We start from the raw sequence: 25,478 nt of genomic DNA, 5'->3' as shown, positions 1-25,478 counted from the left end.
CCTCATCCGTTAGAGCAGCTCAGCAGCTTCACTCCAGCAATCCTCCAGTTAGTCTCTTCCCAAAATAACACTGCGTGGCAGCTGAGCCAGGTGTCTGAGAGCCGGCCAAAATTCAGTCCCCTAAACCACTAATTTGCACCCTGAGTTCTTTTAAGATAAAACAAGCCCTGTTTTGTTTTTTTTAAATTTATTCTACAACACACAAATCCATCATTTTACAATGTAGTAAAAACAAACAAACAAACAAGGACTTGACAAAAGCTTCTCAGAAGAGAAAACCCATTACATGCATTTCAGGAGACTGAATATTCCCCCGTCTCTCTGCAACAAGCCTCACGGTTCGTTCCCAGCTTGCACCGTGAGTGCAGAGAATGCTCAACCGAGCACTCCCAGTTGGAAGGGATTTGGTGTCCGGTTCTCCGCTGGTGCAGAAGATGCGGCGGCCGAGCAGGATGGCGGCAGCAGCGGCAGCAGCGGCAGCAGCAGCAGCAGCGCGTCACTGGGCAGGCACGGCCAGGCGGGGAAGCAGGGGCGCTGTCCTCTGGCTGCGCTCGGCCGACATGTGCTCCAGGCGCTCCGTGTAGAACCCGTTGAAGTCCAACCTGAGGGACAAAAAGCCATTAGTTTCAGCAGCTGGCCAGCTTGCCGCCTCCCGGGAGCGGCACTCGGCACCAACGCGCTGCCAAGGGCTCCGAGAGCTGCGGCCCACACGCTCGTTGAGGTGCTCGCAGGCAGCAAGGAGATGCAAAAATAAACTGACTCTTTTATAGGGTCAGACGAATTCTAGGAGAAAGTTGGTTGAAATGAGGGGTGTGACACTCTCACTGCGGGGAGAAGTAGAGGATGTGCCGAGCACAGGCCCTGCCAGCAGCCGCAAGCACTGCCCACAGCCACGCTCCTACCCAGCCATGTTCCCCCAAGAAGAAACATCTCCCAGGGCATCCGCTGAACGTGGCCACACTACAGGGAGCTCCAGAGCTGCCATCCCCACACAGGACTGTCCCAGGCTGCGTGGACACAGCGGGGACACCCGCTACATTCCACTGGTGTTACAAGTGTCCCTTGAAAACAGGATAGATTCCCCCTGTTCTTTACGGGCGTACAAAATACATCGGGAAAGCTCAATTGCTTGTAGCTCTTCTCTGGAGCCACAGCTTGACCACACCACCCTGGAGACGTGTCACTCGGGGACAAGGTGCCAGGGCTGAGGGCTTCTCACCTTCCTGGCCACTTCCCACCGCCGCTCTGTAACAGCATTCAGCACCACCAAACTCTGGTACTGAAGCCGGTACTGATTCTCGTACGAAATCCACCATATTACCCACAGTAAGTTCCACGCCACGTTGCAGTTGCCATTACCACCACCTCCTTGCTAACACAAGCATCCTTCCAACAGATTCATGTTTCAAGATGACGAGTAACCAGCTGGAAGATGCTCAGCCAACATCACAGGTATTGCTGGTACTTGTAAAGGCCTCTCCAAAGCGGGCAACATCAGTAATGTCACAATCCTGTCTCCCTGATAATCCAAAACGATGCCAGAAAACCACCCTGATCTTCCTCAGGCAGATCTCTGCACTCTGAACCCAGCTGAGACATGTGCAGCTCTTAAAAATGTGTCTTGGGAACACCAGGCAGTAGTCGGTATAAGGCTGTGAATCACACAAAAGTTACTCTCTTCATTTCTCAAATTAAGTTGTTCCAATACTAAATGAATGGGCACAATATTTGAATTGCATGTTGCTTAACAACCTTACACAAACGGCAACAAATTGTTCCTTGACATTTTTTGGTGGCTGTGGAAAACAGAGCCTCGACAGATGGAATTTATCTGTTGCTCTCTCCTGGTTAAAAAGCTTACATCTCTTTCATCCCTCAAGTGTCGCACAAAGGAAACCTGACACTGAGGCGGGCACATTTACCAAACTCTGATTCAAATATGAGGCCAGGACTGACTTACATCCTTGCTTTGAGGATCTGTTCCATTTCTAAAGTTGCCTTATTACAAAATCCTCGAATTGCAGATTTTTATGGCTTCCCTTTCAGCTGTGCTTTTAGGGTTAAATGATCTTCGATAACCACTTCTTAAGAATTTGTCTGGTGCTTCCTCCGATGCTGCTTACACTTCAGTTTCTTCTTTTTATGGCTGGAACTTTTATTCACTGGGGTTTGCATCACTTCATCTGTCCTACTGGACTTACTCTAAGCTCAGTCATTGACAGCGCAGTACCAGAATTATGAATATTAAGAGATGTTTTTTAGCCTATCTTACACATTGACTATCACCCTTGACAAGCGGTCATATAAAAAGGTTAAAAGAAAAGACTGTTATGTCTTATAAACTCTTCTGTCTTTCTGTCAAAGATGTTCTTTCAGATGGCAACTGTCTCCACTCTGGTTCTTGGGTTCCTGTTGCCATAGAGTCCAGGACTCAATCCAAGAATCTCTACAGACTGAATGAGAGCTAAATGCCATGTCTGGGCATTCGTGGTGGGACTTGCACACTTTAAAATGTTACCGAGCAGCCTGCAGAAACGGAAAGACACGCTGCGTGTGGCCTGGTAACATGCAGCACTGCAGTTAAGGAAATGGGGACACTTGGTTTGTCAGGAATGGTCCAGCCATGTCCAATGTCTTGGTGAAGACTCACATGGTCCCGGACAGTCCAAACCGGGGGACATGACAGGGACAACAGCCCTAATGGCAGAAAGACCCAGTATTTCCTCTGCAGAGGAACTAGGGGATGTAGATACCAGTGGGCAAAGGACTCAGACCTTCTTCTGAAGAGCTGGTAGCAGCTCGGTGCAAACCACTAACGGAAACATTTTGTTTTCTCACAAGCCGCCTGAATCACCACACTTCTCCCTTCTCCCAAAGCAGGAAGTACCAGTTGTAAAAAACAACCTCTCCATATTTGGAAGAATTTGCTCCAGGGGTTCCAGAGTCACCTCCTGCCACAGCTAACAGCCCTGTGCTGTCTGTGAAACACAAAGGTGCAGGACAGCTCCTGGCCACGGCACCGTGCACCCACAACCGAACAAGACACGCAGCCCATCTCCACGGCACAGCACCAGCTTGTCCCACCATGCTGCCAGAAGCATGAAGTTGACAGAAAGGTGGGGAGGCCACGATGAAAGGGGTGAAGCTCTCACGCTAAGTGTAGGAGCAGTGCTGGAAGGAGGACGCCACCTTACACCAGTGTCTGGCATCACACGTGCTAAAGCCTGCAGGACTTTTGCTGTTGCATCATGTAAAGACCAGTCAAGGACTTGACATTGTTGACGTCTTGAATAAGGTGACAATGGGTCGATCTCCACGTGTTCTTTGCAAGACTCAAGGACTGTAGGGTCAGGACGCTCTAGTACTGAGAGTGCACACGACTTGGTCTTCAACACTGTGTTGGCCATGCCCTGTGTGACCTGCAATGGTGTCCAAGTGGCCAGATGATGGAGTTAGCGTGGTATACTCACGCTGTATTCAAGAATCAGCTTATTTCCTGTCTACGAACTGAGACAATCCCAAGAAAACAATCATTTGCATTCCATTTACAAGATTAATAGACAAATTTCACATCATTTAAACGGGATTTTTTTAAAGCCTTGGGTTGAAATGCCAAGCGGCATCTCTTGTGATTTCAGTGTATTCACTGATGGGGCAGACATGCACAGTTCTAAACAGCCATTATTTTTCCTGAGCGCAATTTGGGAACCACAGGAGGAGAAGCTACAGAGAGAAAACCACCAGCTCACCTGTAGATGATATTGAGCATGCTGTGCTCACAGTCATTGGTGCTGTAAACGCTCAGCTTGTCCAGCAGGTCCAGCAGATGTGTTGAGAAATTGCTATCAAACTTGTTGATCGTTGCTTCGAAGCCAGATGTCAGGTGGAAGCTGTCGGCATGCTCTGCTAAAAGCTACCAAGACAGAGGCACAGTGGCACCATGTGTTTGGGGACTTGCACTTGACAAAGAGATGGAATTATTGCTTTTGTATTTCCTAACCTGCTCAAAAATACTGCAATAAAACTTAACAGTCACTCAGCCACTAAAATAAATCTTTCAAAGCAGTTGCGAGGTCCTCAGTAGTTAAAAACCTTGCTGTGCCTATGCCCCAGAGTAGATCCCAGTAGAGATATCCCCAAATACATGCTGTCATTATTTATTTCCGAGCAGGAAAAAAAGCCAGGAAGCAGAAAGTGAGCGTTGCCTAAGGCAGGTTGGAACCTCAGGAGCACTGTGACTGCCTTGTAGCGTGACAGAGCCTCCCTGTGCCAGAGAGGGGCTTTCAGCAGGACAGGAGGCAGCCTGCTACCTGCAGAGCGTGCCACACAAACGTACGTGTGCATCGAGACAGAGAAACATGGACAAGACAAATACCCCAGATACGAAAGGGATGGGTTGGAAAGAGTCACACCCAACAGCTTATTGGTTCAACCATCACAAAATGCTAGTTCTGGAAATCAGAAAGTTCTAGAGCTGCAGAAAAGCTGTGTGTGGGTACCCACTGCACAGCTGAAAATACAGCTAAGAACTAAGAAACAAGTGCAGGGAGCGCTGTGGGAGACAGGGTCTTCAAAGCAGACCTTGAAACACCATCAGCGCTCCACACTGCCCTCAGAAATACCCCCAATTCTGCAAAGATTCTGCTTTTGGGGCCACGGGTGCTCTGGAAACTAGGAAGGTCTATCTGCAAGAGGTGGGAGAGCCACCCTGACCAGATGGCAACACCAGACAGCATTCCGGCCCAGCTGTCCATCCCATGTCCCACCTTATTAGTCAGCTTCTTCTTGGCAGTCTCTTCGGCACGCTCCTCCTCCGTCGGCGGGCCCAGCATCGTGCCGTGCTCTAAGGTGAGCCGGTCCATCTCACTGTCCAGCTTCATGCTCTGGGTGAACCTCTTGGAAGGGCAGAAGGTTGGGCAGATGGTGAGATCCCTCTTTTTGCATGATGGCAAAGCATGAGGCTGACTCAGTTCTGCCAGGCCTACAGCTAGCTAACTACCATGAAAGGCAACTGTGAGATTCAATTTACAGTGTTAATGCACAAAAGTCACTAAACCCAAAGGAAGGTGTTTGGTTTTTTTGAAGCTACACTGGCTAGGGTGTACCCACAGAGATCAGTCTCTATGGGTCCAACCACCAGTCCTCACCTGACTCTCAAAAGAGCACGCTAAAAACTACAGAGCCCTCCAACTCATACCTCATGTTCTGCTGAAGAACTGGCTGAATTTGGTTCATATGAACCCAACGCTAAAAAGAAGAGCACAGAAAATTTTGTGGAGGGAGAAGCCAGAGAAACTGTTTGGGAGAAAGGATAAGGGTCTGAACAGTCAAGCTCTAAAGTGCTGGCAGGAGGAACGGAGGCTCTTCCACAGGCATCGATGACAAGAGGGGTCGAGTTGATGAAAGGAAACAGCCTCAAGTTGAGCCAGGGGAGGTTCAGATTGGATATTAGGAACAATTTCTTCCCAGAAAGGGTTGTTGGGCATTGGAACAGCCTGCCAAGGGCAGCGGTGGAGTCACCATCCCCAGAGGGGTTTAAAAAAATGTATAGATGAGGCTCTTAGGGACATGGGTTAGTGCTAGATTTAGGTTATGGTTGAATTAGATGATCTTAAGGGTCTCTTCCAACCAAAACGATTCTATGAAAAACGGGACTGTCACAGCTGGTCGGCAGCCAAAGCAGCTGGCAGTGTGGGGTCAGGGTGGGGAGGCCATACATACCTGCATGCAGTTTGTGAACATGACACAGACAGACATCAGCTTGGAGAAGATCTTGAGCAGCTCGGGGTTGGTCAGCATGCAGTCCTTCAAGCAGTTATCCAGGAAGCTCGTGTGGTGGCTCAGGACATCGTCAATATTAGATGCCTGTAACAGCACAGTACAATAATGAACAAACAAAGCAGGACTGCACCAAAGCTCTAACCCAGCACCTGCCCCTGACAGCGACCTTGAAGACATGCTCTAGGATGTGTTGAGACACTTCTCATGTACCTTCCAGCTTCCAGAAACATCCTGAGATGGAGACAGTATTTGTGTTACTGCATTCAACAGCCCTTCACAGGCTTTTGACCTCGGATTTGTCACATCACCTTCTCAAGCTTTCCTTAACGATCCAAACCCTCCCCTCGAAAGGAGGCGCACTCCAGCCTCACCTCCACAATCTCAGTCAAGCCAGCTACACTAAGTGGAAAAGAGAGAAGTAAATCAAAGAACCTTAAAATGTCAGTAAGCTCATGAGGCTTCAAACACGCAGGTTATTCCAAAACACGTTTTAGGAGCACAATAAGGAACACGCAACATTGCAAGTGTTCTGTAAGATTTTTGCCCAGCTCTGCTATTTCAATGGGCTGTTGTACTCTCAAGTTTTAAACGCTGGGTTAAAACCCCCCTCTCATTCTATACAATCATGGGATGTGCTGAAGTTGAGAACACAAGTCAAGCTTAGGAAAGAGCCATAGGACTAAAATTGCCAAGGTATCCACACCGCTCCATCTGGATCAAAGGCAAAAAATCCCCTCATAACCTTTTAAACAACTAGCACAGAACAGGGATAAATGCTGCTCTCTAATGCCATAAAGATGCTCATTGTGTTGACGAAGACAATGGTGAGGTGAAGATCAAGATAAATATACTAGTTATATTTTCGGAAGAAAGCACCTTAATTTCAAGTGGAAATGGACAAGAGAGAAGTCTGACAAATCAAAACCACCATAAGGCACAACGTGAGACCAGTGAGGATCAGCCTTTTTCCTCCTAAAAAGCAAATGAAAGGAAAAGACTATTCCAGTATGTAGGCTGCAGAGGTTAAAGAGCCAGTTCTGAACCTTCTGCTTGGAAATCAATGATGCTTTTATTTAAATCAAGATTTCACCCAGTGGCTGGGGACAAGCCATCCCTGGCGAGCAGCTCTTTTAAAGGGCTGCATAACAACGTGGTTCCTGAAACAGCTTCTCCAGAGCCAGGCTATTCCTGCCCCGGCGCTGCGAGAGGCCGTGCTCCATCCCCCACAGACTGAAAAGCCTTGAAGGGCACTGAGGAGGGTGGGAAGCAAACGTACATTTGGATTAAGTCTCAAAGACCTGGCTGAATTGACAAAAAAATGTCTTGGTTTCAAGTAACGACTTGCGTATGTATTCACATCATGGGCAGGTTGAGTCGTTACTACTGTACTAATACTTGGAGAGGCCCTTCTCATACAAAGCAATGGCAGAAACGCTCTACAAAACGCTGCAGCAGCCCTCAAGGTTTCAGAAATGAAGAAGCACATGGTGAGGGCACAAACAGATCTGCTTCTTGCCATACAGCCACAGAAACACCTTTCCCCAGTGCCAGCAAAGCCACTTTATACCTATCTCAGCAGCCCTGCCAGGCTGAAGAGGCTCAAAGATATTCCATAACAAGGGAAAAATCCTGCCCACTGGGGCTATCAAAAATGTTTGGTCTACAGATGTTCCTTGGGAAGGGACTCCTCTGAGAAACAGTGTAAAATGGCAAATTCTTTTTTGGAACTGAAATAGAAATGCTACGACACACCTATATCTCTGAAGGATCAGAAAAACTCAATGGCTGAGAGAGATCAGAGAGGGATCTCTCTCAAGCGCTACCTGAAACCAGTATGGAAGAATGCAGGACAGATAACTTGTTCAAGTGGCTCAATTCAAGTAAACTGAATGTTATATTTTCCAAACCTAAACTTAGAACAAAATTAAGAAGCAAGTACACTTCTCTCAGATCATCCAGGGACTTGACATATAACGTCTTCTTGTTCCAAAGTCCTTGTCAAGAACATGCAGAGATGCCCACAATCCTAGACCTGATGCCTCCTATAAATTCTCCATGAAAAAGGATGACAGAGCATCAAAAACGTTGGTTAGCCAACCCCAGAACAACTCACTGGTACACAGCTGAAACTAAGACAGGGTCAGCCGATGCTGAAGACAAGCAAGGCCCATCAGAAAGCTGCCAAGAGAGCTGCTGCAGCTTCATGCAGATTGTAGGAGTGTTGGGCTGTTTGGTACATGAGATACACGTTTTTCATGGTGTAAGAAGAAAAAGATGTGCAACCCAGAATTGTCTATTCGCAGGATGATCACCAGAAGGAATAAGGTGGTGATTTACGTCTGCCTCCTGTTCCCCGGCAGCAGCTGGGGCACCCAAACACCAGCCCCAAGAGAGCAGCACTGCAGTGGGTAAGGAAGCTGGGGAGGACCATGAAGAACGCAGTGTCCCTTGGGATAAGGAAAATTACTGCAGCTATCACAAAGGTTATGCTGCAAAGTAAGCAAGTTTGAGGAATGGACCGCTGGTCAGCTGCTCTAATTAAACACAAGTTCTGTTCCAACTTCTCTCAAGCACACACACTCACCAACTTCAGGTTCTTCTCGAGAATGTGCCATGTTGGCTCCATCACTTCGAACATCATGTAATACTGGATATTCTGTACAAAATTCAGCATCCGCTGCCGCAGTGTGAAAGCACCAGCAAACCTAGGGGAGAAATCACACCCACGCAGCTCAGAGCTAGCAAACGCCATGAAGAACCATCACCAGGCTTGCACAGTCAAGCAGAGCTAAATATTTCTGTCCTTGCAAATTCTCTGCTGCAGACTGAGATGAATTATCTAGCTAATGCAAACCATCTCTGATTATTTTCCACATATTCAAATGGTTTTCCCTCAATTACTAGAGTCAGAGTTTCGAACCTGTTGCAGACTGGACAATTACTTCAAATATTTGCTTTTATTCAACTAAAATTTTCATATTAAAAATTAAAGCAATTTTACTAGTATAACCTTCTGAGACGTGCGTTGGTTATCCGGGCAAAATTTAACAGGATAAATGGTTCCTGTTTCTTTCCAGCCTTGGAAAATGAACACTTAAAAATATTCTATGCCTTGCATCAGCATTTGCAGGGGATCCAAATATTTAATCAAATCACCTGCTACCTGAGGTATTTAATGTGATTTCACCTTAAAAACAGAACAGTGGGATTACAGAGAGGTTCTTTCAACGTTAGTTTATGCGGGCTCTGTGATGGCAAAGTGGATGAACCATCCCTGGAGACATCCCAGGCCAGGCTGGATGGGGCTCTGAGCAACCTGAGCTGGTGAAGATGTCCCTGCTCATGGCAGGGGTGGCACTGGATGAGCTTTGAAGGTCCCTTCAACCCAAACTATTCTGTGATTCTAGGATTCTATTATTCAGCAAACTGGGATAGGTCACCAGAGAGGTGCGGGATCCACACCCCAGGGGTTTTCAACCACGGCTGCCCCGTCCCCTGCTGATCAGTTGTCCTGTGAGCTGGAGGCTGGACCAGAGACCCTCACAGGTCTCTGTCTAACACCTCTACAATTACAGGAGAACCAGACCTACAGTCACACTGGCTGAGGGCAGCACAAGGCCACTGACGAGCCAGAAGGTCCTACCTGGCATTCTGGGGTTCTGTCACCTCTCCAAACAGGCACCTCACCACCTGGGGTGCAGACTCAAAGATGAAAATCTACCCTCACAGGTGGAACAAGATAGAATGATATCCTGGGAAAAGACCCTATCAATTTTACCTTATTCCATTTGTATCACAGCAAAACTCCAAGCCAAGCTGTGTGAAGGGCACGAGTCCTTGCTGGTGGTCAGGCCAGAAGAAGAGGATGTTGCTTGTAAACTAGCGTGGTCCTCACACACCTTGCTGATGCTAAAGTAGTGACCAAGATGGTACATGCACAGATGGCCTGTGTGGTAACTCTTCAGCTAACCCTAAAGAGCATCTCTTCCTTTTCAAAACATCACGCCAACAAAGAGGAAGGAGCCGAGCAGCGCAAAGATTATTGAGCAGACAATTCCTACTGAAACCTAAGTTCTTATATTTTGGCCTCTCTCAGCCTGTAAGAAACTCACTCATAAGGATCTTTTTCACATCAGAATGATCTGATCCATGCCTAAGTAGCAAGAAGGAAAACCAAAACTTCACATCTGATCAAGCAGAAAAAAAGGCCATACCACTTAGCTGAATGCAGGGAGAATTGCTTGGCCGTCTTATTGCTGATCCAAACGTTGCACAACTGCCTTTCCACGTGTTTGCAATAGAACATGTGTCTGAAAAGCATCTGGTATCTTGTCAGAGCTTTCCTGGAAAAAAAGGAGAAACCCACCCAGATTAAACCATGTTCTGATTAACAGACAAAGCTGAGAAGGCTGAGGCTGCTCAAAGGCAAAGAGACTTTACACAATATGTTCCTTACGCCTTCAGACGCACACAGATCCGCACTGAAACAAAAAAATAAAAGACATTTGTAAACATCCCCAAGAATTTCTCCCCAAGGAGTCCCTCCTCCGTACCCCCGCCAGCGGGTACATCACCAGCCTCCTTCTTCAATTCCCTCCAGCCACCTGCAGAGAGGTCACAAACACCGATGCCGGGACAGAGACTGAAAGCCCATGGTCGTGTGCCCACTGCGCCGAGACTGCTACCATCGCCAAAACAGCACACCAGGATTCTCCAAGAAGACGAAGAAGCTGTAACCAAGCTACAGGCAGCATCGCCCCGCCAGTGACGCTCTGTCAGAAGCAGATGGGGATGCTTATTTATAGCTTCGAGGCCTGGATTCAGGTCTGCGTTCAGACACTTCAGTGTAGGTGTCTACAGAGCTCCAGTCGATACAGTTTGTGAAACCATACCAAGTCGTATTTTCACTGCCATGGCTACCATCAGAGCTAACACACTCCATTTGAAAGAAAGAGACATCATTTCACCAGGTCATTAGAAAACTCCCACCGTATCAACTGATTTTTTTAAAGGGGAAATTAAGGGACAAGCTAATCGTATGCATTTAACAATTCGGTATCTGTCACTGTGTTCATGTAACACCCCTGGCTCATAGTCACAGGTTTGTCAGGGTTTCTCCAGAGAAATAGGGGCAAATCCTTGAAGAAAAAATGAACCATTCAGTCCCTCAAAACTCAATTAAATGCAAAATAGCTGGCTATAGGAATTCTGGCAACAGCCTGTATCCTTCTAGTCTGCAATCAGGGATAACAGAAAGTGCAATTTTTTTGGCTCTCCACATTGGAGAAATGCTTGATTCTTCCATGGAAACGCTCTCATGAGAGTTCATATTTCCAGGGGAGATACTTCAGAAAGCCATGGATAAATGAAAACTGGGTGACCAGCCACAAGTAAAACCAGGGACCAAGCTGATAAAACATCCTTTGATCTACATCTTCACACCATCTCAGATAAAAGACTGACTTTCCAGTCATGCCTTAGGCACCGTCTAGTAGGGCTCTTCTGAAGACACAATCCATATTCCACCAACCCCAAAGCATTCCCTACTGCTCAGCAACTTACAAGGCCACCTTAAAGATACAGGTTTTCCAGTATTTTGCTATGTGGAAATGTGTTTCAACCCCATGCAAAAGCTTCTGCCTTTTTTTCCTTCAGTGGATTGATACTTTACCTGTTTATTATAAGGGACAGAGGCCATTTCACAATGTAGTCAAAGGAAAATGCTTCCAGACCACTGAGAGTGAGCTCTGTGGGATCTGCACTGATGATGGCCTTCTCCTGCTTCGTTTCTATAGCCAATACTCTCAAGAGCTGCGTAATCAGATCATGGGGCATTAAGTCAATCTATAAAGGAAGAGCAGGAAAAAAAATGACGCCACGGGAAACTCACAATGACCGCGCAGCAACAGACGTGTGTCAGAAGCACAAATTATCAGTCATTCTGAAGTCATCAGACCACCTAAGAAGGAAAAGCACCTTCTCCATGTTCAGAAGCTCCTTGTCCAGGGTGGGTGCTTCCAGTTGCTAATCTGGATAAAAGTGGACGTCACCCAGAGAAGCCTATGGAAGGACAGCATCTATCAATTCTCTTTTCCTTCACTGTACATTCAGCAGGTTCTTACAGGCATGCAGATATGCCCAAATCATGGCAGGCCTTCTGCTCAAATTCAATTACCTTCTGTTTACAGACATTCTTACCTTTAAATCGTCCTTGAAGGGATCTGTGTTGGCTGTGCTCATTCGCAGGGCTAGCTCAAGCAGAGCCTCTAGCCTCGTCGTTATGATGTCGTCTACAGGCTTCTTAAGTTCTTCTTCCGTGAGATCCATGAAGTGAACAAAAAAGTCCCCTTGATCCATCAGGAAATAGTGTTTTATAGATCTGCTCAAGAAAACGCAGGGAAAATCAATTATGTTTTTTAAAGCCTAAATTAATCCATATTAAACCTAAAGGATCAAACCCAATCAATTCAGCCAGCCTGCTGGGTTTGATCACAAATTCTCCTCTTCATACACTACACACAGCCATAAATAACTCATTTGGAGACTCGTCTTCTATGCATGTCCCCTCTTCCCTTCCACCTCAGCAAAGCTGCTTTTGTGCAGTCAGATCAGGGCTGCTACTGCTGTTCTTTTTTTCCTTGAAAAATGCACCTTAGAAAAAACCAATATGCACTACATTTCTGGGTGAAAGCTCATCCTGCTACCCCAAACACCACCCCAACCTCCACAATGTGCAGATCCATTCAAGAGGCAGTTGCCAATTGAGAGGAGAATCATCTGTGATGATTTTTTAAAGCGCTCTAGGTACTTGCGTTGACTTCTGCTGTAAGAGGACGCACAAATCTAATTTTCAATTGACAGCAAGAAGAATTAGCTGCAGTGGGCCAGGAGCTTGAACATAGCTCAGCAGAGAGTTCAAGGGTTAACTTAGTGCTGGGCCAAACATCCATCTGTGTTCAGTATTCAAAGCCAAACCAGGACAAGTGCAGCCTTAACAGAATGTGGTCGCAGACTCCCGATCACTGTCAATTTGGGACAACGCTCAGCCCCCGACTGCCATTACTCTCCCGAACCAAGAAAACTCCCCCAGTCATGAGGAATTTGTGGCAGTGGCAGCAGTTCACTGAGGACACAACAGGTTGGGGAGTGAGACACTTACTGTTGACAGGCCCTAGGGTGCAAACCCGAATCAAAAACTGACCTAATGCTGGTGACCATCCCATGTCAAGCAGGAGATTGAACTAGAGACCTGCTGAGGTTGTTGGTCCCCTCCAACCAACATTTCTGCAATGGTGGAGAGAGTTGGTATTCCTGCTTCACGGAGAAGTGGTCACAGGTCCCTGGGTTTTGATCACCAACCATCAAGGCGCCCACACACACTGGAAGCTCAGTAGGTTGATTCCTCCTTAACCAGCTGCCCCTGCACTTGCACCCCAGCAGATGACCCATATATAGGACAGCTGCTGAATGATTTGGGTCCAAGAGGTTACAGACATCCAGCGCAGCTTGAGAGGCTGAGCAACAGCTTCATCTGCAACTACGCTGTGATAGATGAGCTCATCAGCAAGGCGAGGAATCATGGAATCACAAAATCACAGCACAGTTGGGATTGGAAGGGACCTCTGGAGATCATCCAGTCCAACCCACCTGCTAACGCAGGGTCACCAGAGCAGATCACACAGGATCACATTCAGGTGGGTTTGAATGTCTCCAGAGAAGGAGACTCCACATCTTATTATCAAAAAGGCCAAAACTGTGGTGGTGACACCAAGCATGGAGCCACGTATTAATAGAGTGCAGCCAAAGGAAGAACCTCTTTAATGACTGACAGGTTTCAGACAGCTCTTCTAAGCTTTCATGGAACCAGGCATGTTCTCTGGTGGCTTTAATAGGTTCTCTGGTGGCCTTCAAAGGGCAGGAGGGCAGTACCCGTTTCACAGGAGTGAACCATGGACCTCCAGAGCTTCCTACAACCTCTCTCAGCATAAGCCACAGTGTTCGCAGCTCTGGAGCAGACACTCTTTTTGCGGCTACAACTTTTTCAGACCTAGCAAAAAGCAGGCTCAAAGCAATCCCCCCAGCCTGCTAGGGACATTCCTTTGGCTGCTGTCACTGCTCCAGCTCACATCTCCCAGTTGGCATCTTCTTGTGCAAGGCAGGTTTGTCCCACAAAGCTCTGACCACTTTCTTTCACGCTGTCTCACTGGTTTGAAGCAGAATCTCTGGTACCAGCTCTCAGCCCAATGACACACTATCTTACAACCAGCTATCAACTACAATTTCCTACCTATTTTTTGCTGTCTTGGTCTTCTGGGTAGTTAAGATTCCCATTTTTACTGTTTTCTGAAGACAGTAATAAAATAAAAGCTTGATTCCCCCAAGAAAGGTGGAGTTTGCGTGCTTGAATGCACTTGCATTTGCTCTCAGCTAAACGCGTTACAAGAATGAAAATACAGGTTATTACAATTAACTTGAAAAAAGGACAACATTAAGAAAAACCCTGTATTTCTAATGGAAATAAAGAGAATACATCAATAATATCCCAAGAGAAGAGAGTTAACTTCAAAATTATATGTTCACTATCAGAACCAATCTATTTAACATGCATTTAGTAAAATAAATCAAACCTTAGGTGAGCCACCAGCTCTTTCTCCTCCATTAGGAAATCCAGAAGAACTTTGCTAGCATAGTTATATGCTTTTTCTATTTGTTCCACATATGCTCGCTCTTTTAAAGTATAGATGACCTCTTTAGCTACAGGGCAGGTAACATCACGTCCACATTCTCGCACGACGTTTAAATACTTCCCTAGAAGCAAAAAGAAAGAATGACCCACGTATATACCTGCTTTACATCCAACAGGGAAACCTTCAGACCTTCCAGTGGAAGATACGCTGTGAAACGTTTGGCCTAAGTTCTACAGAAGGATGGAAAGGATATAGACACCTTTCAAAAGACAATACAGAATTTTAAATTACACACCTAGCATCATGTTTGAGGAGAGATTTAGATATGTTTTTGTTTCCCAGTGGTGGCAAAACATCTCTGCAGATAGCCAGAAACTTTGAAGATCTGGTGCTGCACTTCAGATGTAGCTTTTGGGGGTTTTTACTCATGAAAGAGAACAATGGTGGCCACCAAGTCCCACGCTTCATTTCAGCACTCCAATTAACACTGAGCATGATCAAACTTGAGCTGTCTAGCTCCACCTAGCTAGCTGCTAGAAAACTGAACCTACAAAACGGAGCGGTAAGACAGGCAGCTCTTGCTGCTGGATCCCTGCCCACGGTTTGGCTTATTTATTGCTTTTGGGGTTCTTTTTAAATCTGATTCTTCCATTTCTCTGAGAAGTTCAGCTGGACAACTCCATCAACTGGCAAAGTACAATGACATTAACTTTACACAAAGAATGCTAACGCTTGTCTTGAGATTCTTCTTACATCAGAAACATATCTCTACCTACCTGTGCTTAGTATTTTGTCAGCCATTTTCTGCAAGAATGAGGGAATCTGTTGCTGAACAACGGTGTATCTTTGATCCCAATACTTGTCGTTATAGTCCTCCTGAATCTTCTCCTTCTGCAGCTCATGTTCCTCCACCATGAACTCACTGAACAGTTAAAGCAGATCTTTAGAAGCAGGAAGTGGTACAATGGGGATTACTTTTTTGACCTGTAAACTGGTAACATGATCTATCAGAAATATGGTCTCATGAAAATACATTTCAATCTGAAATTAGCCTGTGTTTGTCGTAAGAGAAGTACTAAGCAGAGTGTGTATGAAAATCTGCAATCGGTTATGACAGAAACAGAATTTTATAGGGTTCACAAACCAAACCTGAACATTTTTTGGTTGTCAATGTAGAGGTAAGAAGGCTGGCCTTTGCCTTCTGACCATCAGGAAAGCATTAGGCTTTTTTTTTTAACCTGAGTTTTACACCCCTTTGGATTCTGAAAATATGGGAAGCAAAAATGCTGCATAAACTATTAAACACAGCGAGATGCTTCCTTTGATTCTATAAAAGGCAAGAACCTTCCGAGCACTGTTAGCTCATATCAGATTAGCATATTAGTGGACTACATTTAACAGATTGATTGAGTTATCACGCTTGTGCCCCATGAGAAGAGGGCTCAACCCCTCGGTTATGCAGACTCTAGAGAGCAGAGGGATGGGTGCACAAACAAAGCAGAAACCAAAGACCTGAACAGTATTTCTTAATTTTTGCTTTTCATTTTAATTCCTTAACTGTTCTTTACCTGTATGGATCATTAATGATGCCTCGATATATCCACTTTTCCAGAATTTCAAAATAAGGCACACTGGCTGCCTTGGTTAAGTACAGGCACAGCTCCTGGGCCTGGCTGTCTCCCGTGTAATTGAAAGTCTTGTCATGGAGTAAGCTCAGGGTTGATCCTCCCATACACTCCCCTTTATCCACAGATGTAGCTAAAATGAAAAAAATACAGATATAAGACACAAAACTGACACCACAAGCTTACATCCTGAAATGTCCTGAAACGAAAACCAAAATGATCCACAATCTCAAAAGGCAACAACCAATCCCAGTGCTCCAGGGAAGAAGAACTGAACTCAGGCAGACACAAGGTACGTGCCAGCTTAAAGTCCAAAAGCCTCCGACACCGAGGGGACCATGTGCAGAGATCCACTTGCACCTGTCAAAACACAATGACTGCATTTCTGAAACTCACCCAGTGAAGCAAGAATCTCCAGTGTCCTCATTGTGGGCTGGATATAAAACCAGAGTTTCTGCAGTGACAGAAGTCCCTGTCTCTGAAGATGTTCCAGCTGGGTAATAAGTATCATGTATTCTTTGATCAGAGTCCGCATAGCAGCAGCCAGAGCATGATTTACCTGTCCGTACTCAAAGGAAGACTTCTCCTCTACAAACCTGTAAAAAGCAAAATAAAAACTCTTTCAGGCAAGGCACATTCTACCAGTTTCCGGAATTTTATCTTTGGGATACTGTACAAGCACGCAAGCAGATTGTGTATCGAAAAGCCTTCAGCTGGAGCTTCAGGTCCCACATCTGCTCTGTGCCCCCCTGCCCATTTCTCATTACCCCATTTCATAGCACAGAAAGCTATGGGCAGAGGTCACCTCTCAAACTGCAAGGGAACTAGAATTATTTGCAAAGCCACTAAATAAAAAGCAGGAAACCTGGAGAAATTCATAGCAGAGTAGGAAGAGACAAGCCAGAATAAGCAGACATCTCCTATTTGCACTTTGCCTGAATGTATCAAGACCAAGTCTAGAAAAAGTGAAGGTGAGATGAATGAAGAATTGAACCAGCAACACAAATGAGAAACCCAGCAAAAATAAATGTATCTAAAATCAATTCAAATAAATTGTCATTCTTATTTTCTATCCCCAGGGGTTTAAATTAAGCTTGGAAGTGAACTTCTGCACAATGACAGATTCTCTATTCCACAATCTGATGCTCAAAGAAGAACATCATGCCCTCTGACAAAGTCAGCTTGGTACCTGGTGACAGCAGAGTAACTTGCTGCTACAGGAAGAATCCTGGTCACCAGCTCTTTGATGGACAGGTCCAAGTTTGGATCAACTGAAAATGCTCGGTTCTGCCTGCCTACGAGAGGCTGTGCTGTGATGTATCTTCCATCCACACCAATCAGAACGTACAGCAAGTCCTCCACAATCATGGATTCTTGGGAGGCTAATGGCAAAGTACCTGTTTTCAAAGAGAAGGAAAAGGAAGAACACAATCAGAACATGCTGCAGTACCACCCGATCGTCCGTTCACATCATTTCAATCTAGTACTTGAAGCCTAAAAGGAAGACCTACTACCATTCAAAGAGAACAAAGGCAGATCACACAGAGCTAAATCAAGATACAGAGAAATAGTTTAAAACTGAATTAGGGTCAACTCCAAAATCATCTGCCTTGCCTTCCAGGAAAACAAGAATCCTTTGCTCATTTATACCCAAAGGAGACCAATTTGACAGGGCTACACATGCAACATCTGTGGCCATGAGAAGATCACCCACAGCTTGTGCTGCTGATCCTTCCACCCAAAAGGGCTCAGTTGTTCTGGACCTGAGGAGTTCCAGTCTTGGCAACAACTCCCCCTACCTCCCCTCCACTGAAATATTCCAATATCAAGAAAACAGTTCAAATACAGACACAAAGAAAGGCCAGCACAGCAAAAGCTGCACGTTAATTGCAAATTGTAGGGTCTCTGAATGGTGCGGTCAACTGTAAACCAGATGCAAAGAAGCATAAAGGACTCAACTCAAAATACAATCAAATGCATCACAAGATCAGGGAACAGAGCTACTACAGCACTAACTACAGCAAAGTTTGTCTCACAGAACAAGGCAACAATCCCTCTCCATTTGTAGGATTGTATGTGAGACAACAAACAGCTCTGAATTTGCCAGGAACACATCGTCACAGCACAGCCCTAAAGGCCCTGGCAGAAAAGCAGCGGTGGACACGCTATTTAAGGGCGCCTCCAAGAATGTGCCGACTGACTTCATGTCCCCCTTAGTGCAGCCCAAATCCATATAAGGAAAAAGCTAGAAGTTTCTTGTAGTTCCACAGTTCTGGAGAATGGAAACATGAGTCTCTAACTCAGCTGTTCTCTTCCAAGAAAAAGTATTGAAATCCAATTCATGAGTAAGAAACTATACACAGCCCAGCCTAAAGCCAGAATATCATAGGGCGAGATTAGTCCCCTGCTGCTCGGGATTTTAGAGAGGCTGTGACTCAAGAGAGAAAAAGGACAGGAAAACTCAAAACAGATTAGATCCCCTGGATCAACAGTGGGGCTGGAATTCAGCGCAGCAGAAACACTGGGAGCAAAATAAGTGTAGGGTTTGTTTTCTGAACCCCGCTCTCCATCTGCAGAGTACAAGAAGCCAGGGTTTGCTTTCATCCTGAGTGTGATGGAATCTGAACGGCACTTCCAAACAAGTATAAAACACAAAAAGTGTATGCAGTTTTCCCTGCGTATCACATACCTATAGGTACCGTTGCGTCAGTGCTTAAACTGGTGCCAATTAAGAAATCTCCAATAAGTGCGGGTCTCTCATACACCCAGGAAGGAAATACTGGAATAGGCTGACCAGAATTCTTCTTGTTCTGCTTATCTCGGAGGATTTTTCGTGTAAGCTCAAGAGGCTGTTGGAAAAAGAGAGAGAGAAATGAGAAAACAAGGTCTTCAGAAGTCCAAGAAATTTTGACTTTTAAACAGAAGTGGATTGTACATTGACAACCTGAGATCAGAAAGTAGAATAGCTGATGTTTCAGTAGCATGGTGTAGAATCTGGTCTCCCAGTACCATCTAGTCTACTGATCCCAGTGCTTCAGAGGTGATTTTTCGTATAGTTGGTCTTCTTTTTATTGGCAGGTACATCAAATACCACCTTTCTGCAGCCCTCCCCACCAGCCTGGGTGCTAGGGCACACACGAATGGGGACATGCACAACCAGCAGGCAGATTACTCGTTTGTAAAGCACACCGCAACAAAGGCAGCAAAGTCCTTCCAGAAGCAGCAACATCATCTTCAAGGGGCACTTGCAGAGCGGCTAAGGAACACCTCTGAACTTGTTTCTGCACTCAGCAGCTGCAGTCCAGACAATCCATACACAGATGGCTGCAAAACTATGGACTTTTTGTTATTCTGAATACGAGCCAGCGAAGGAAGTGAGCTCGTAAAGACCAAAAGACTTTCCACCCCGGCTCTGTGTCTCTGACACTAAAATAAATGGAGTGCAAGATGAATTATCAGTTGAAGAGGCCTGTGAGACGTACAACCTACATGAACATTTAGTGTTCCAAGCACACAAACAAGCGGCACGTGCTTACGAATGCCATTTCTGAAGCTCCACAGATGTGTACGTGAAATGGGACACGTACTGGATCTTCTCACTTTGCTCTTGTAGAGGTCTCAGCAGGATTTGGGAAGGAAGCAAACATACGTGTGAGCTTTGCATCTTAAAGAACAGTGTTCTTACATGTGAAGGGCAGTTGATGAACGCTGGGGCTGGCCCCAGACATTTTTCGTGTTCTCAGGGCTGCCCAGTGCTGGGTCTTGAAATCCTGCACACGAGCAACAGCAGCGGGACCGCTCCTCCAAGCAGCACTGGCTCCAGGCACGTTTGCTGCGGTCACTGCTGGCATAACATCAGTACAACGCCCTCAGGTCAGAGAAGCAGCCCAAAGCAACGTCCCTACTTGTTCTGTAAATGGGGGATCTGCTAGGAGGACCTTGATTTCTCTGCTCCCCTAACAGAAACAGGTCTCTCACAGGAGGGTACGGAGAAGAAAGAAGCACCAAGTAAGCTGCCTGCAATTCAAAGGCTGACTAAACTTCACATAAAATTGTGGATCTTATTGTAGTCCTTCAGACAGGTAAACCACTTGAACTCCTTTATAATTAAACCCATACAGTGAGAAAATATTCCTCTATTGAAGTAGTACACAGTATCTTACTTGTCCGTCATGATCTGGACACGCAGACATTGGCTAAAAGATCAAAACATCCTGTGTGCTTTCTGTATCGTCTTGAGCTCCAGGTCATGAAAGGAAGACCTGGAATGGAAGTTCTCCCTGTAGTGCTGGCCCCATGCAACATGGCTCTATGAACAAGCTTCTGCTTAGGGCAGCCAGCAACACATTTTTCCAACTGGCAAGGAGCAATGAGGTGGAAGAAAAGCTTCACAAACCATGGATCTCACCATCACAGCATCTCCATGAACCATGCGTACTTATGAGAGAGCAGACTAGGTATCTAAGTCCAAAAGCTTCTGAGGCTTTGTGCAAAGTGTGGGAGTCCTCACAACCCAAAAGAGCTGGGTAAGGTCTCAGCAACACACGTGGATGGACTATAAAAGAGCCAGTTCAGTGAGATGGGCTACCTGAAAGTTACACCTTGGAAATCCAGAGACATGAAGTAATTCCTGTCTCCAGCTGCCAAAATGAAACCAGATCACAGACCCATAGAATGGTTTGTGTGAGCAAAGCTTGGTAGGACACATCAGGAATGCATCAGCACAGCTTCAAGTGGTCGTTTGAAATGGGAAAATGAAATGACATTAACCCCTGTCAGTTAGAACTGTTGTGGCCTAAACTTGACGTGCCTTAACCAACTTTAATACAAAAAGGCCACTTTTATTAAGAACAGCACAAGGATTTAATATAATCTGACTAATACATTTTGAGAGATAATTTATAATACATTATCTGCACAGATAGGAACGTCCGTAAGTAGAATCATAGAATCATTTTGGTTGGAAAAGACCCTCAAGATCAAGTCCAACTGTTAACCCACCCCTGGCACTTCCCCATGTCCCTGAGAACCTCATGTCCGTCTGTCCAACCCTCCAGGGATGGTGACTCCAGCACTGCCCTGGGCAGCCTGTTCCAATGCCCGACAGCCCTTTGGGGAAGAAATTGTTCCCAAGATCCAACCTCAACCTCCCCTGGCGCAACTTGAGGCCGTTTCCTCTGCTCCTGGCGCTTGTTCCTGGGGAGCAGAGCCTGACCCCCCTGGCTCCAAGCTCCTTTCAGGCAGTTCAGAGATCAGAAGGTCTCCCCTCAGCTCCTGTTCTTCAGCTGAACCGCCCAGATCCCTCAGCCATCATCACACTTGTGCTCCAGCCCCTTCCCCAGCTCCGTTCCCTCCTCTGAGCTCGCTCCAGCACCTCAAGGGCTTTCTTGTGCCCAAAACCGAAGCCAGGATTTGAGGTGGGGCCTCACCAGTGCCAAGCAATCACTTCCAACAATCACTTCCCTGGTCATTCACTAGATGATAGAAGTTAAGAGCATGGCTGTTCACATGAGCAGAATGGAGCGATTTTGTGCCCAAAGCCTGGGAAGAAACTGTACCTGCTGTAGGCTGGCACTGGCTGCAACGCTGCCCAGCTGCTTGCGTAGCTCCTCCAGCTCCTGCAGAGAGATCTTGGAAGTAGACGAGGGAATGGAAAAATTTGTGCTGCCGCTGGTTGCTGCACTTGCTGCAAGTTCTGCCCTTTCTTTAGCATTTTGTTGCAAATACTGGAGTGTCTGTACATACACAAAAAGCAAACGATTTTGTGAACACTGGGCAGCACGCACTAAAGCAAAAAATACACGACCATAAGATAGTTGTGCTGAATCAGACCACAGGTCTTCCTGTCCCCATTTCCCATGTTTTAGTGGTTTATATAAAGAAAAGTATAATTTTTGGCAGTGCTTAAATAACTAAGTAAATGTTAGAACTGGTTATCTGTTGATTTCAATGCATTTTGCTGAACACTGTAATCAGAAAGGGTGCTATACTTAAAATCATTGCTTTGTTGCTACTGCTGAATACTTATAATACATCCGGTTCTAAAGAAGAAACAAACCTCTTTGTCTTCTGTGAGTTTTGACAGTAGATAAACTAAAGAATCTAGATGTCTTGTATTTTTAGATTTCAGCTCATCATACTTCTTCAAAAAATCTTCAGGAGTTCGAGAAAACTCTGCTATTTTGACCTGTAAAACACCACATTAATATCAAATGTTTAATGTAGATTATTATCACAGTATTCAAAGGAGGAGTATTGTGTGAGGATGGAGACACGGTGCAGCTGCTGCTGCCACAGAAGTGCTGCAGGGAATGGGTTTTGGGCTGAACGCTGCAGCATTGGTCTCCTGCAAATAATTCTGCTGGAGGAGAGTGGGGGCCCTGGCTCTTCAGGTGATGGAGAAGGGACTGTAGGAAAGAAAAGATGAAGGCAAGCACAGGATCTGTAGCAGGGCTCACTTTGCACATTGCCTGAAGCAATATCATTTTGCATCATAGAATCATTTTGGTTGGGAAAAACCCTCAAGATCGTTGAGTCCAACCATTAACCCAACCCTGGCACTGCCCCGTGTCCCTGAGAACCTCATCTCCATCTGTCCAACCCTCCAGGGATGGTGACTCCAGCACTGCCCTGGGCAGCCTGTTCCAATGCCCCACAGCCCTTTGGGGAAGAAATTGTTCCCAAGTCTGTGAACTGCAGCTGTCAGGGTAAATGATACATAAGCCTGGAATTAAAGAAAACAGGCAGTTCAGGCTACAAAGATCTGAACTTTCAGACAGAGTTCGCAATTTTCTAGCACTTACAGCTTAACTGATGGATTGCTTTTAAAAACGACAATGAAAAGCAGTATTACAGCCACAGAAGTATGCCTGGTCATCAGAGTGTTGGGCTTTAATCCCCAATACCTGGGTGATACTCGGTCAAGCATTTATTGATAAAATCACATTTCATACAGTTACTATTTTTAATTTGTTTTATTCCTCCAGAGGACAACCCCTCAAATTAAAATTTGAAACAACCATCACAAGCACAAAATAAGCTCCTTCTTTGAACTTCCCGCTCACCTTCATTCTAACAATCCTTCTCATGTTCTTCTACCCATCTCTGCATGATGCGAGGATTTTACCTTTTTCCTGACATGATCTTTCTACTTTATACCCAAAATAGAGATTCCACATCAGATTACCCCCTTTTTTTACCAACATGATTTCATCATTATTCTCAGAAAACACTTGGGACAGCCATTAACCTCCACAACACATGTCCAGCTCTGCACCCACAGAAGTCAAGATCTCTCACAGAAGCGTTCACATCTGGCCAAGAGAAATCACTCTGAGGAACGTTTTATCTCTAATTTCTCCTTTGGAAGGACGCTCACCTTGGCGCTATGTGCAGAGACAGTGGTGGTAACGTACGGCGTTCGATTCTTCTGCAGAAGATCGATGTAGACTTCGGCTCCTTCCCCGCCATGTACGCGCAGCAGGCTGAGCAACTCGTTGACATCATGGTGAATGCGGAACTCGCTCATACTCCCACTTGAGGGAGCTTCGTCGGCGCAGAAATGAAGGCGGTAAGTTATTATTTTACCACTACAAATTAAAATATACCTGCAGAAACAACATTTCCTGGTTATATTATGAGCATGCAGGGCATGCCAAAATATTTGACTGGAACAAAGAAATACACGTAAGGGGAGGAAATAAAGAGAGACACTGGTTATCATGCCTGAACTATCTGTCCTGGTACAAACCCCACTTTAAACGTAGATGAGCCAGGAGAGGATTTTTCAATCTCAAAATTACACTGACAGTGGAGAAGTCACCAAGTCATTGTGAGAAGTGCTGGTCTGTGTGCTGACAGACTGCAGATGCAGCTGAAATCACTGGCTTCAGCAGCCCACCCACACTGCAGCTTCTGAAGCTATTCCAAAGCAGTTTTGCCAAGTTTAGGGGTCGTTATATCCTGCTGCCCATTTTATTAACAGACAAGCACTAAATTCTGCAAAGTCACTTAAATAATGGCTGCAGAAGCATCTAATTGAGGCATGAGGCAAGTATGGAGGTTAATGTGGCACCTGTAAAAATGCAGAGTAGCGGGCACATGGGCACACTTTCGGTTTGCCCAAGTCCTTGAATCACTCTGGCTGGAACGGATCTGTGCAAGCCTCGTCCAACTCTCCACCCAAAACTAAGTTAAACTCGAGCAGTCTGTGTAGGGCCTTATCCAGTCCAACTTAAATATCTGCATGGATCCTCCAGACTCTCCCACCACTCTGGGTCCTGATCCTCACATGGAAACACCTTTTCTTAATATCCAGCTGGGGTTTCCCGCACTGCAGCTTGTGCCGGTGCCTCTGGGACTCTCACTGTGCCCCTCCCAGCAGAGTCCAGCCCCTCTGGGACCCTTTTGGGCAGGGGGAGATGCCGTTGGACCTTCACTTTCATCTCTGGCTGAGCAAGCCCAGCTCCCCCAGCCTCCCCTCGCACACCCTGGCCCCCACCCACCCAGGGGGTGTCCCTGGGCTCACTCTGATTTGTTTATAGGTCTCTCAGAAGGGAGCCCTGAGACTGGCCATTTGGGATATGGTGTCACAAACGAGGCACCTGCTGCCACATCCTGGCTAACAGGGGTGAGAATGGGCCTTTGCTGCCGTTTGGGTTATTGTGGCCCCAAGAACACAGCATTTGAACTTCTTCTGATTCCTTAAGGTTTCTGTGAACCCACCTCTCCAGCCTGTCAGGGTCCCTGTGAGCAGCCACCGCAACCCCACCCATGAACCTGCGACTGTGGGACACGGGTACTTGCCAAAAGCCACCTCTCCTGTCACACTGGCTGCCAAAGGACTCAGTGCATGTCCCGAGCCACAGCAGCAAGGATCAGTACCAGTAACAACCTCCAGCTCCCCTTTGGCCTGCTGAAGCGTTCAGGGGACAAGAGCGTAAGGAGTGAGGAGAGGCCGGGGGAGCCGAGCTGGCTCAGGAGGTGAAGGTGACCCAACGGCATCTCCCCTGAGCAAATGGGTCCCAGAGACGTCGGGGCCGGACTCTGCTGCAGTGAGAACCCCAGAGGCACCGGCACAAGCTGCAGCCCGGGAAACCCCGGCCGACCCCAAGGAACCAGCTGGGGGGTCCCTGGGCCGGGTCCATCCCCAGGGTGCCGCGACTCGGCCCCCAGCGAGCCGCGGCTGCGGCGTTGACCCTGTTGGGAGCGGGGCTGGGCCGAAGCCCCCGCCCGGGTGCTGCAGCGGGAACCTCCGCTTACCGGTACTTCCTGCCCCGCTCCCCCCGAGGGACACCGCGCCATCCCCGGTCCCTGCAGCGGCTTCGCCTCAACCCTGCCCGTCCCTACCTGCCCGCCCGGAAGTGCGGCTGCCGGCGCCCGGAAG

At 46.5% G+C, this 25,478-nt stretch overlaps 1 protein-coding gene across 2 annotated transcripts; it reads right to left on the bottom strand.

Annotated features, from left to right (window-relative positions):
* Positions 1-178: 178 nt before the first annotated feature.
* On the bottom strand, positions 179-25,478 carry TUBGCP2 (tubulin gamma complex component 2). Of its 2 annotated transcripts, none has more exons than XM_082052651.1 (18): positions 25,442-25,478; positions 23,472-23,700; positions 22,152-22,280; positions 21,652-21,828; positions 18,783-18,942; positions 17,283-17,490; positions 16,490-16,689; positions 16,037-16,226; positions 15,245-15,390; positions 14,409-14,589; positions 11,980-12,160; positions 11,453-11,625; positions 9,996-10,124; positions 8,366-8,486; positions 5,722-5,865; positions 4,767-4,895; positions 3,750-3,913; positions 179-602 (listed from the first exon to the last, which is right to left on the bottom strand). In XM_082052651.1, the coding sequence occupies exons 2-18, from the start codon at positions 23,619-23,621 to the stop codon at positions 497-499; spliced, it is 2,688 nt and encodes an 895-aa protein (XP_081908777.1). In that variant the 5' UTR covers positions 23,622-23,700; positions 25,442-25,478; the 3' UTR covers positions 179-496. The 2 variants fall into 2 exon arrangements, with proteins under 2 accessions (XP_081908777.1, XP_081908776.1); XM_082052650.1 differs by having other exon boundaries at positions 25,355-25,461.

Source organism: Streptopelia decaocto (genome assembly GCF_964273445.1).
Source record: "Streptopelia decaocto genome assembly, chromosome: 5".
In the NCBI taxonomy this organism is placed as follows: Eukaryota; Metazoa; Chordata; class Aves; order Columbiformes; family Columbidae; genus Streptopelia; species Streptopelia decaocto.
The sequence above is the reverse complement of the archived record's forward strand: the minus strand, read 5'-3'. Positions and strand labels throughout refer to the sequence as shown.

Excerpts from the sequence above, each read along its gene's own strand:
- TUBGCP2 (XM_082052651.1), bottom strand. The coding sequence starts at position 23,621 with ATGAGCGAGTTCCGCATTCACCATGATGTCAACGAGTTGCTCAGCCTG. Across the intron at positions 17,491-18,782 it reads TGACGCAACGGTACCTATAG|GTACTTTGCCATTAGCCTCC; the intron begins GTATGTGATACG and ends CTTTGAAAACAG. Across the intron at positions 4,896-5,721 it reads TGTTCACAAACTGCATGCAG|AGGTTCACCCAGAGCATGAA; the intron begins GTATGTATGGCC and ends TGCCCTTCCAAG.